The sequence below is a fragment of the Rhinoraja longicauda genome, chromosome 11 (assembly GCF_053455715.1).
Source record: "Rhinoraja longicauda isolate Sanriku21f chromosome 11, sRhiLon1.1, whole genome shotgun sequence".
In the NCBI taxonomy this organism is placed as follows: Eukaryota; Metazoa; Chordata; class Chondrichthyes; order Rajiformes; family Arhynchobatidae; genus Rhinoraja; species Rhinoraja longicauda.
The window spans coordinates 41607000-41620418 of NC_135963.1; the positions used below are offsets into that span (position 1 = coordinate 41607000).

Genomic DNA, 13419 nt, shown 5'->3' on the forward strand with positions numbered 1-13419 from the left:
GATCACCAAGTGTTGATCTGGTCTGTGAGTTTCGTGAAACGACTCCACCTCGTCCAACATCCACACCCTTTCCACGCAAAGGGACTTTTCTTCATCATTGTCAGCTCTATACCCTGAACTCCCCCTCCCCTCCCAAATGTTTAGGTTCATCTTCACCATATGGAATGCAGTAGTTTACAAAAGCAACTCACCATCTTCTCAAGCTTTGTTTAGGCTGCACAATAGTACTGGGCTTGCTAGAGTTCCAGTGACAACAGGTTCAGGGATGCCTGTTCTTATGATTTTGCAGGATTCCTATGTTCCATTGAACAAGGTGTGACAGACAAAAGGAAAGATGACATAGTTTAGTTGATCGCAAAGCAGCAGTTTGAGAGAAGAACCCATTGTGCAAGTAGCAGAGCTTCCCACAATGACTTTAAACGTTTGAAGTGTAGTCTCATTCCATCTGTGGTCCTCACTCTTGAGGCCTTCAGTGTCTCTCTGCCATGAATGAACCCCATTGAAGCTAACTTCTTCAGACTGAACAGTTGTAGGCAGGGTTTTGCTGATTGTCAGTGAGAATTATGAATTCCTTGAGACTTTAGATGGCCTTCTCACTGCCACAGGGGCTTTGGCCTTCCTCTGCATCATGGGTTGTACATTGGTCTTAATTTGTCATGGAGTTTTGAGGATGGTATTGCTTCATGTTATTCAGTCGGCAAAGACTGTGAGAGTCCGTTCTCTGTGTTGACGATGGACCAATTCTCTTATTGTTGGTGATATGATGGTTGCAAGTTTTTAAGCAGGATTTTTCTGAGGCATCAAAAATGGAAATGTCTAAATGCCGATCCTCCTCAGCTTTTGAGCCAAAAAAGAGGTGGTGTAACTAAGCCTTCTGAGGTGGTGTAACTTAGCGGGTCAGGCAGCATCTGTGGAGAAAGGGGATGGGTGACTTCGGAGGGAGGAGGAGAACTTCTTCAAAGTAGGCCTGAAGAAGGTCTGAGGATTGGTTTCGACACAAAACGTCACCCATCTGTTTTCTCCAGAGATGCTGCCTGACCCGCTGAGTTATTCCAGCAATTTGTGTCTACAGCTCGATGGATGTTAGCAGTTTGCTGTTCCAGGCACCTGAAGGAAATTTGACAAAGGTGACAAAGACCAAGTGATAAATCAAAATAGCACAAAACATTCACTTTGTCCACAGCTTTATTACTAGCATAAATTGTTGCTGTTATGTGAGTTCCCTGTGACATGACAGCAATTTTCTTGAGAGTGACTGTCATGCTGAATTTGGTCCGTACATCAGAGAACTTGTTCCTGAAGATTTGGGATTCATCAGATAAGTTAGAGATGAATGCTGCTTCAACTGCAATGAGCAGATGCCAAAGTTGAGTGATATTTCCTTTACTCAGAAATAATTTGTCTTTGAATAATCAGTGATCCATTTCCGATGGATTGTGTGGCAGTGTGATTATTTTGCAAAGCATAATTAAGAATGGAAAATATGCCAAGCCTGGTATCTCTAAGGCAAAGCATTCTGACAAAGCATTATCAATGCTGTACTTAGTTGAAGGTTTGTTCCATATTAGATGGGATAGCACATTTTGTGAATAGGCAATAGGCAATTTTCAATAGGATCTGATAAACAGCATTGCTGCTGACTGTATCGAATGCCTTTAGAAGGTCAAAGAATGCAACATGGAAAGTGTTTTTTCTTGGAACAAACATAGCGTGAGAAAATATCGGTCATGGAGGGGCCCAACTTTGAATAAACCTGACGCTCAAGATAGGTTATTTCAGCAAGGTTTCCAAGTCCTATTTCATTCAGATGGGTCTTTCACTGGCTGATGAGACAATGGGAGCATTTTCATGGGCAGAATCTCTGAAGGAGAGGTCAGCTCTACCTGACTGGCAAAGTCCGGTGCAGCACATAGCCTCTCCCACCCAAAGTGGAAACTTCTCCACAGCTGTCTAGGCCCCATCCCTGGGTCCACTGTCAATGCTGTCGGGCTGTGAGAATGTGGCAAGGAGGTGGCTCAGTTTTATTCCTTTTAGAGATACAGCATGGAAACAGGCCCTTCGGCCCACTGAATCCTTGCCGACCAGCAATCACCCATACATTAGTTCTAGCTCTATCCTACACACTAGGGACAATTTACAGAAACCAACTGACCTACAAACCTTCATGTCTTTAGTATGAGGGAGGAAACTGGAGCACCCGGAGAAAACCCACGCAGTCACAGTGAGAACGTACAAACTCCGCACAGACAGCACCCGAGGTCAGGATCGAACCCAGGTCTCTGACACAGCAACTCTACCGCCACGCCACTGTGCCGCCCGTAGAGTGAGTTTGAGAGAGGAGCTTTCTCCTGGATATCACTTTGCCTAGTTTTAAGTCCCGGAGGGTGCACCATTAATAATTGCAGTCAGTCCTGATTCAGACCGGCTCAGTTTCGCTCTTCCACCATGACAACCAATGCAGGGGAACACAATTTGTTCAATGTTCCTGACACTGATATCACTGATTGATCTGTGTCATCCTCCTGCTGCCTGAGGGTGAGACTTATCTACTTCACTTGAATGCAACCAAGCAGTGCCATGGGAAATCAGAAACCAATGTGACTGGGACAGATCTGATTTGTATGCTTGGACCCTGTATGCTTAGACCCTGAACACCTCCCCCAACACTGTCCTTGCCTTGTGCTTGAAAGCCTGAGAAATCTGGCTAGTCTGTCTCTGTGCAAAACTTGGGTGAAGGTGGAACGAGGTGTACATTGCTCTCTGAACAAAAGCCATGACAAACACCCCCTCCTTTGGTTTTTAATCTCTTCAGCTGGGCAGACTGACATTCCTAACAACAGGAAGTGCTTCTTAGGATCTGCCAAACCTAACAGATCAGAAACCAGCAGTATGTTGTGGTTTGCTGGCTACCATTTCTCCAGCTGATTTGTACATTGGTGCAACATGGGCATGGTGGGGGCGTTAGAGAGTTGGCACAGGCACAGCCTGGTAATGGGGAGGGAAAGGGGGAATTAGAACGTTGCTGGGGTGCAAGTAGCACTAGTGTGCTGAGTGCTGAGTCTTCCAGCCTCTATCACCAGCAGCTCGGCAGTCTCGGCGTGGACTAATACTGCAGGGCCCACTTCCGTTGAAGCAAACTGTGCTGTGGCTGCTCCGTGAACAATGTTGCAGTTCACTCGCAGGAGCAAGTGATGGCCACTGGATGGTGCTGCCAACTGATTTACAAAATCAAAGCTGCCCGGGCCATTTCTCAAAGCCATTCAGCAAGCAGGAATGGAATGGCATTAGTTTAGTTTACAAAAGGTCACAAAGTGCTGGAGTAACTCAGCAGGTTAGGCAGCATCTTTGAAGAACATGGAGAAATGACGTTTCGTGTTGAGACCCTTCTTCAGACTGGTTGTAGCTGGGGGGAGAAGCTGGAAAAGGGAAGGGGCTGGCTGGTAATAAGTGGACACAGGCGAGGGGGGTGTTTGGTAGGCAGATGATTGGAATAAAGGCCAGAGATAAAAGCAGGAAGTGTGGGACAGGAGTGAATAGTTGCGAATTGTGAAGCTAGACAGAGGAAAGTAGCAGGGGGCATGGCAGAAATATGTAGGAGTCCAGGTGAGGCACAGGGAAGGGAGTGGGGGGAAGGGATAAGAGGTGGTGTGGTGGGGGGGGGGAGAGACTAGAGGTTACCTGCTGAGCTACTCCAGCACTTAGTGTCCTTTTGTATCTATACTTCCTTGTTTCTACATTTTAGTTTAGTTTAGTTCAATAGACAATAGGTGGAGGAGTAGGCCATTCGGCCCTAGGAGCCAACACCGCCATTGACTGTGATCATGGCTGATCATGCACAATCAGTACCCCGTTCCTGCCTTCTCCCCATATCCCTTGATTCCGCTATCATTAACTATCTAACTCTCTCTTGAAAGCATCCAGAGAATTGGCCTCCACTGCCTTCTGAGGCAGAGAATTCCACAGATTCACAACTCTGAGTGAAAAAGTATCTCCTCATCTCCGTTCTAAATGGCCTACCCCTTATTCTTAAACTGTGGCCCCTGGTTCGGGACTCCCCCAACATCGGGAACATGTTTCCTGCCTCTAGCGTGTCCACTCCTTTAATAACCTTATATGTTTCAATAAGATCCCCTCGCATCCTTCTAAATTCCAGAGTATACAAGCCCAGTCGCTCCAGTCTTTCAACGTACGACAGTCCAGCCATTCCGGGAATTAACCTCGTGAACCTACGTTGCACTCCCTCAATAGCAAGAATGTCCTTCCTCAAGTTTAGAGACCAAAACTGCACACAATACTCCAGGTGTGGTCTCACTTTGGCCCTGTACAACTGCAGAAGGACCTCTTTGCTCCTATACTCAACTCCTCTTGTTACGAAGGCCAACATGCCATTGGCTTTCTTCACTGCCTGCTGTACCTGCATGCTTCCTTTCAGTGACTGATGAACTAGGACACCCAGATCTCGTTGTACTTCCCCTTTTCCTAACTTGACACCATTCAGATAATAATCTGCCTTCCTGTTCTTACCACCAAAGTGGATAAGCTCACATTTATCCACATTAAACTGCATCTGCCATGCATCTGCCCACTCACACAACCTGTCCAAGTCACCCTGTAACCTCATAGCATCTTCTTCACAGTTTACACTACCACCCAGCTTTGTGTCATCTGTAAATTTGCTAATGTCACTTTTAATCCCTTCATCCAAGTCATTAATGTATATTGTAAATAGCTGCGGTCCCAGCACCGAGCCTTGCGGTACCCCACTAGTCACTGCCTGCCATTCTGAAAGGGACCCATTTATCCCCACTCTTTGTTTCCTGTCTGCCAACCAATTTTCTATCCATGTCAGTACCCTACCCCCAATACCATGTGCTCTAATTTTGCTCACTAATCTCCTTTGTGGAACCTTATCGAAGGCTTTCTGAAGGTCCAGGTACACTACATCCACTGGCTATCTCCTGTCCATTTCCCTAGTTACATCTTCAAAAATTTCCCGAAGATTAGTCAAGCATGATTTCCGCTTCGTAAATCCAAGCTGACTCGGAACGATTCTGTTACTGTTATCCAAATGCTCCACAATTTCTTCTTTTATAATTGACTCCAGCATCTTCCCCACCACTGATGTCAGACTAACTGGTCTATAATTTCCTGTTTTCTCTCTCCCTCCTTTCTTAAAAAGTGGAATAACATTAGCAACCCTCCAATCCACAGGAACTGATCCTGAATCTATCGAACATTGGAAAATGATCACCAATGCGTCCACGATTTCTAGAGCCACCTCCTTAAGTACCCTGGGATGCAGACCATCAGGCCCTGAGAATTTATCAGCCTTCAGTCCCATCAGTCTACCCAACACCATTTCCTGCCCAATGTGAATTTCCTTCAGTCACCCTAGAATCTCTTGCCACTAGAACATCTGGGAGATTGTTTGTATCTTCCTTAGTGAAGACAGATCCACAGTACCGGTTCAACTCATCTGCCATTTCCTTGTCCCCCATAATAAATTCACCTGCTTCTGTCTTCAATGGACCCACATTTGCATTAACTATTTTTTTCCTCTTCACATACCTAAAGAAACTTTTACTATCCTCCTTTATATTTTTGGCTAGCTTACCTTCGTACCTCATCTTTTTTCCCCGTATTGCCTTTTTAGTTACCTTCTGTTGCTCTTTAAAAGAGTCCCAATCCTCTGGCTTCCCGCTCTTCTTTGCTATGTTATACTTCTTATCTTTTATTTTTATACTGCCCTTGACTTCCTTTGTCAGCCACAGTCGCCTCTTACTCCCCTTAGAATCTTTCCTCCTCTTTGGGATGAACTGATCCTGCACCTTCTGTATTATTCCCAGGAATACCTGCCATTGCTGTTCCACCATCTTCCCTGCTAGAGTCTCCTTCCAGTCAACTCTGGCCAGCTCCTCTCTCATGCCTCCATAGTCCCCCTTTGCTCAACTGTAATACTGACACTTCTGATTTTCCCTTCTCCCTCTCAAATTGTAGATTAAAACTTATCTTATTATGATCACGGCCTCCTATTGGCTCTTTTACCTTGAGTTCCCTTATCAAATCCGGTTAATTACACAACACTAAATCCAGAATTGCCTTCTCCCTGGTAGGCTCCAGTACAAGCTGCTCTAAGAATCCATCTCGGAGGCACCCAACAAACTCCCTTTCTTGGGGTCCAGTACCAACCTGATTCTCATCTCACCTGCAATCTTATCTCGTCATTAACTGGTGGGATTGATCTCGACTGCTGAGAGTTTAATTTGCCAGCCTGCTTTCTCACCACTTCCATTTCCTTCCTCTTCCATCCCTTGCACCATCCAGCCTCCGAACCCCTGCTACCCTTTCTCCTACATCTCGTCAGTCCTGCTCCCACTATCATTGGCAGCCAGGTCTAAGTTAAAGCTGAGCAAAGCCCCTCATGCAGACTCTGGGCAAGGTGTTGCTCAGTAAAACAATTCACCGGATGCAGGAAAACTCCACCACTCAATCACTGTAGCCTGATTACCTCTTGTGGGCTGTCTCCGGGCACTGCCATTGTGTTCGGTCTCATAGTCCACTGAGAGAACCTTGCGGCCTGTGGATCAACTCAGTCTCAGCTCCTGTCACGTCCGCTCTTCCTGCACATTCAGTGCAGCGTCAGAGAAGAGTTTTGCACCCACTTGTTGCAAAGCGCCTGGAAGTGGAATGGAAGGTATGCCAAGTGCTGGCTAACAGCCTGACAACCACAGTATTGCAACTGTCAAGGATGAATACAGTTCTCTTCCAGCTGATACTTGCAGCAGAGTTTGAAAACTTTATACAGAAGATAACAGCAGGAGCAGACCATTCGGCCCCTAGTGCTCACGCTTCTATTTAATACGATATTGGTTGATCCTTCACCTCTGTGCCATCCTCCTGCACTAACTCCATAGCTCTTTATTTCCTTTGAATCCAAAATCTATTGATCCATGAAAACACTCAGCACCCAAACCTCCATAGCTTTAAAATCAGCCGATGCATTTTAACCAGTTTATCCTTCAGGATAGCATGTATGTGTGATTTTAAATGATTTTATTAAAAAATAATTTTCATAACCTTGCTTTCAAATAAAGACACCCATTACGGTGTGACACACTGTTAATTCAGCTGTCTCACAGCTCCAGAGAACTGCATGCAAACCTGACTTACAGTGCTGTCTTTGTGGAGTTTGCACGCTCTTCCTGTGACTGTGTGCATTTCCCCCGTTTCTTTCCATATCCTAAAGATGAGTGGACTGACTGACTACTGTAGGTAATCAGACGAATCAATGGGAGCCGATGGGCAGCTGTTACAGGAAGGTTAGAAAAGGAGAATGGGACTGGTGGGATATTTCCCCTGGGAGATGGCACAGACCACAAGAGGCTAGTCCCTCGAGTGCCATTGTCAATTCCAGGTTATATTTTAGGAAGTAGTTATGACAGCAATTGTGATTGGATCTTGAGGTGACAAAGCATGTATCAGTAGGAGACCACTGGTTTAATGGCTATCCATAGGAACGTAGAATATAGGTGCAGGAGTAGGTCATTCGGCCCTTCGAGCCAGCACTGTCATTCAACATGATCATGGCTGATCATTCAAAATCAGTACTCCGTTCCTGCTTTCTCCCCATATTCATTGATTCCGTTAGCCCCAAGAGCTATATCTAACTCTCTCTTGAAAACATTCAGTGAATTGGCCTCCACTGCCTTTTGTGGCAGAGAATTCCACAGATTCACAACTCTCTGGATGAAAAGGTTTTTCCTCATCTCAGTCCTAAATGGCCTATTCTTAAACTGAAACCCCTGGTTCTTGACCCCAACATCGGTAACATTTTTCCTGCATCTAGCCTGTCCAATCCCTTAAGAATTTTATATGTTTCTATAAGATCCTCTGGTTCACTGGATCCTTCCAAATTCCAGTGAATATAAGGCCAGTCGATCCACAATCAGAAGGTTGCGACATTTCAATCATTACATTTTGTTGCTGTTTTGAAGGTTACTCTGCTGACGGCCCCTGTAATGGGCCACATAAATAACGTGTGGACATGTGGCTGATGTCCATGAACGGACAGAGACTGGTGGGTGAAGGAAGGTGATTAGTGAAGGTGAGTGAAGTGGAACATAAGCGATTCTGTACGTGGAGAATGGGAATTTTCTCTGGTGAATGAAATCTTAGATACCAGAAAAGGGAGGAAAAAAAATGCTGAAAATGGGAGATGAAGTACTTCAGTAGTAAATTATCTGAAGTAGTTGAGTTCAACACCGAGCCCTCAAAGCTGGCAGTGCCAAGTCAGATGAAAATGCTGTTCCTCAAGCTTGCAATGAGCTTCATTGGAAGAGTGCAGGGAATGGGACAAAGAATTAGAGTGAGGGGTGACTGGAAGTCCTGGGAGTAAATGGCAGTGGTCTGCAAAGCTGTATGTAGGTGACCATATGGTGAATGCAGTACACTGGAGTGGAAGAAGTGCAAGTGAATTGGTGTTTCAATTGGAAGGAGTGTGGTCCATCAAGTTAGAGTAGTGACAAGTCCCCTAGCAGACTGACTTGTCACATCTGACATTCAATGTCTGCCTGTGCTGCCCATTGCCAATTTTATTTTGAATGCAATGCCAAGTGAAGTCATTCACAAATGGAAATAATAGTGTTGCGGGTCCAGCATCGACATTTGTGGTGACTTGATCTAGGACACTGTTTCTGCAATAGGTCTCAGGCAGTAACTTGGTTGTTAGGAAGAGGCAGGTCCTGTTAATTCACAGGATCTCTGCCGTATCCCTCACCAGGAAACACAACTAAATACCAGCTACAAAATGTAATTTATTTTGTTGCAAATGAGCATTCCACAAATAATTTTCAAAACATTTACAAGATCCACAGCACACACACACGGCATAGCCTTGGGTGGCAGCCAGTGCTCTGAGAGCACAAACGTTTCATTAAATGCAACGCTGTCGAAGGTGCACAGAACACCTAGAGTCATTCTGATGTGCAGGGCAGCCAAACTGAGGAGTATTAACGAACTGGCAACAAGGAACACGCGGTGTGGTTAGTAAACAGGGAATTTGGGGATAACTAAACCCAGACATGGAAGACACGAATGCCCTCACATCATTCCTTTCCAGGATGATCACCCAATTTATAGGATCTGCCATTCACATTCTCAAAGGCAACAACATTTAACATTTCAAGAGAGGTTTCCCGGTACAACTGATCGTTTGGTGCAAATGTGCAGCGGCAGCAGCAGCAGCTGCAGCTTACATATGAATCCCAACAACATTTTCACAATAGGCTCATAAATATACACCTGGTCCCTGAGTAACAAATTCAACACCAGTGCCCCGTCTCAGAACGGGAATATCTTTTATAAAGGAAGGCTGTCAATGGCCTGACTGTTAATTGTCATTTGAGTTTCAAGCTGCAATATTAATTATCTAAAAACCTAGCGTGTTAATTGGAAAACACGCACCCTTCACATTGATCACAGTCACATCTGGGGACTAGCAGCTATTTACAGGACTCCCCAAGTGCAATGCTGCATCTTCACCTCACACACTCCACAGGGACCACAGCCCCAGCCTTTTGACTGAATGCCAATTTGCGTGGGCATCAGGTGGAGTGAAATTATGGCAGAGATGATAAAACGGGATAATACTGATAAGGTGGAGAGAAGGAAATCCAAGTGCAAAACACAAAGTGCTGGAGGAATCCAAGTGCTTTGTGCAAAAGCATGAGATGAATAGATCGGGTAGACAAACAGTGTCTCTTGCCCAGAGTAGGGGAATTGAGAACCAGAGGACATAGGTTTAAGGTGAGGGGGGAAAGATTTAATAGGAACCTGAGGGGTGACTTTTTCACACAAAGGGTGGTGGGTGTATGGAGTGAGCTGCCAGTGGAGGTAGTTGAGGCAGGTCCTATCGCAATGTTTAAGAAACATTTATGGATAGGACATAGAGGTATATGGGCCTAACGCAGGCAGGTGGGACTAGTGCAGATGGGACATGTTGGCCGGTGTGGGCAAGTTGGGCCGAAGAGACTGCTTCCACGCTGTATAACTCTATGACTCTCTAAGCCCTCATGTCGGGCACTGGGTCTGCTTGTGTGAATCACAACAGGCTGCAGTGTCACATGCCAAACACAACTGCAACCTGTGAACACAACTGGAGTTAAAGCTGATAGTTTTGATGTGACAATCGCAAGCTGCATAAATGTTTTGTATGCTTGGAAATACCGAGGAGTGTTATTTTGGTTTTAAACATCCACAGTCTCTCTGTCTCTACACAATAAATATGTTTGATTCCAGTGGAGAGTGGCTTTGGCTACACTGATCCAGGAGACTGAAGCAACCCCATGATGTGAAGTGACTGTAGAGGCTTTCACAGTCGCTGAGGAATTTGACTCTATTCCCGTCACTCTGCCAGCTAAAGGGAGACCAGTAGAGTGGAAACAAAGCAAGCACTTACACAGCCGGAGACAGCGAAAACACCAACATTTGCAAATTCCCACCCAGCCCATATCCTGATTTTTTTTTCTGGGATTGGTAGGGGAGGGAGGGCAGAGGGACCCATGTGTGGTCCTGGGTGGTTTTGCATCTGCAAGGACCACATTCCCCACTCTATGCTGTGGCAGAAGCCTGGGTGTTGTTGAGGGTGAGGTGGGATGGGTGGGCTATGTGGGAGTGAGGGGAAGTGAGATAAGAAAAATGGTGTTGAGAGTGTTGATCTTGCACCTTGTGTCACAGACAACTTTAAAACACTTTTAAAATATTTTTTAAAGTGCTGGAGTATTTCAGTAAATGGGCTCATTGCACCACTCCACTAGATCAAGGCTGATATGCCATCACAAAGTAGCTGCCTTCACCTAACCTCAGTCCCACGTTGCTCCCACAGCTTAGAGTGTGGGATGAGTTCACTTCAGATGCAGCCCAAATGCCCAAAACCGCCCAAGGCCCCTCATTCTGCCCTCCAACCCTAGGCCAAGGTGGGAGGAGTGTGGATGGACCAGATTCTCACCACTCTGCTTCTAAAATCACCCTTGCACAATTTTAAGGTCCTGAAGCCTTTTTCTGGATTCCTTCAAAGGAAATAATTTTCTGTCTAGCCTATTAAATCCTTTAATCTCTTCAAAAGCCCTGAAGCTTCCATATACTATTGAATGCAAAAATTATCCTCATGATTTAACTCTTTTAGCCCTGGTGATGGTCATTAGGGTGGGTTTGCTGGAGAGCCTGAGGTACTCTCAATCAGCCTGGGCCTTGTGCTCTGTTTGTTCGGGAGGGGTGATTCATTCTGTACAAAGCCCACCTCAATACCAGCTTCAGTGACCAGCTCGCAACACTGGTGTTTGGTTTTATGCTGCAGACAGTGGGACAGCTGTGCTTAGGACAGTCAGTTGGGGGGCTTTGGTAATGCAGAAGTTGATGGTGTAGGCAGGTAGATTGGAGGGAGTTATAAAAGAGCCGTTCATGTTCAAAGTAAAACCATTTCACCTAACGCCAGGCAAGAAGTTAGTGGATAAGATTTTAAACAGTATCACTTAAAGGTAGTAATGGTACAACATCAAAAGGCTGCCAGCAAAGGATGGTATTAAATGAACAATATATTTATGTCCCCTCTCGAGATTGGGCCATTACTGGCCATCACCAATCTGAAGTGCACTACATTTTATTCTCCCCACATTCCCATTCTACCACCCACCCACACACTAGGGGCAGTTACCTACTTACCCACTTGGCCTTAGATTGTTGGAAGAACTAAAGGGACGAGAGAAAACCCACATGTCTTAGGGAGAACGTGCAAAATCAACACTGACAGTACCTTAGGTCAGGTTTGAACAAGGGTCACTGGAGCTGAGAGGCGATGGTTCTACTGGCTATGCCACAGTGCGGCCCAATTATTGGTCATGTCTTTCCAACTGATGGACGGCAGTGAGTCACAGAATTTCCATATAAAGAGGGATTGTGTGCAGGAGGGAGGTCACTGTACAAAACACTGGAGGTCACGTGGCAAGATCACATCGAATGTACTGTGTTCACTTTTAAGCTCTTCCCAAACCACCACACATACAATGCAAGTTTACTCGTATTGGGTGATCTGAGTTATAGGGAAAGTTATAAGACTAGGATGACCAGGGCACAAAGTTAAGAAGGTGGAACGTGGAACTTAGCACAAAGAATTACCAATGAAATTGAAAAGACAAACATAACTTCCACTGTAGAGAAATTATAGGCAAGAGGATTTGGATACAGAAAAGCCAAGATAAAAGAAAACTTTCTGATGCCATAAATGTAATGTGATCGATGGTAAACTGCACACAACGTTCAAAAGGAATCCTTCTATTCACAAAGAGGAATTGGAAAGTTTGAGGAGAAGGTGAATAATAGTAGCTGTAAAGAACTGCAGATGTTGGTTTAAAATGGACACAAAGTGCTGGAGTAATTCAGCATCTCTGGAGAACATGGATAGGTGACATTTCTGAAGAAGGGTCCCGACTCAAAACATCACCTAACCTTGTTGTTCAGAGATGCTGCCGGGGTGAATAACGTTTATTTTGCAAAGAAACTGTTACATAAAATCAATCCCAAAATAGGGCTAAAATTCAGAGGCAAGAATGGTCTCTTCTTGAGTTTGTACGTTGCCCTCAACAGTGTAAGTATCAAAAGAAACTTCATTCCATCTCCTGGTTTTCCTGGCAGGATCTGGCAGAGGAGGTATTAAAATACAACAATATCAGCTGCATTACTTTACATAATAACTGAGGCAATTGGCAGATCTCTCTCCTGAGTCAGAAGGCTGTGGGAATAAACTGCCATGGAGCAGTGAGCACATGATGTGGGCTAAAACATGACCACGTCACTGAGCAAAAGCTGGGGACGGCCGCCATCAGAGACGTGAAGTTGAATGAGGCATTGAAGATGTCCGCTCAATAGATGCACAATGCTCAGGGCACCATCTGAAGAGTTCTCCCTCACATCCTCAGCGCCATCACAAAACGACTTAGCTGCTCATTTGTCTGACGTCCGTAGAAGCTTCCATGCTCTCGCCTGGATCATGACTGTAATTAGACTTCAACAGTAGCACGACAAAGCACCTTGAGGTGACAACGATCTGTCCAAAAGTTCTTTTTTTCGATGGAAGATAATGAGGTGAAAACATGCGTTTGAAAAACAAACAGAATACTCCGTTGAAGAAGCTATTTTTGCATCCTGGACCCATGCTCATGTCCTAGGGAATTACGAAGCAGATGCTGCTGTATTATAAGGAATTCTTTGCACTGGTTATAGATGGCCATGGTCCAATCTGTAGTAAATTGTGGGCTGCCTCCTATTAATGTGGCGGGACCTTTGCCATCTCTGAGTAGAAAGCCGTTTCAAGTATTTCTCCGTGATGTGTCCCACTTTAGGAAAATGAAATGAACTAAAGGAAGA

The 13419-nt window shown here is 45.2% G+C and overlaps 1 protein-coding gene across 6 annotated transcripts in view; it reads right to left on the reverse strand.

The window, feature by feature from the left end:
* rabgap1l (RAB GTPase activating protein 1-like) overlaps nt 1-13419 on the reverse strand; it is a 252872-nt gene that overhangs the window by 13216 nt on the left and 226237 nt on the right. Inside the window, exon 21 of one of the 6 annotated variants that reach the window (XM_078407466.1) lies at nt 8842-13408. The exons of the other annotated variants lie outside the window; for them this stretch is intronic. Within the exon in view, the coding sequence (XP_078263592.1) occupies nt 13391-13408 (18 nt within the window). The 3' untranslated portion in view covers nt 8842-13390. Of the gene's footprint in view, nt 1-8841; nt 13409-13419 lie in introns of those variants that run through there. 6 annotated transcript variants of the gene reach the window in all.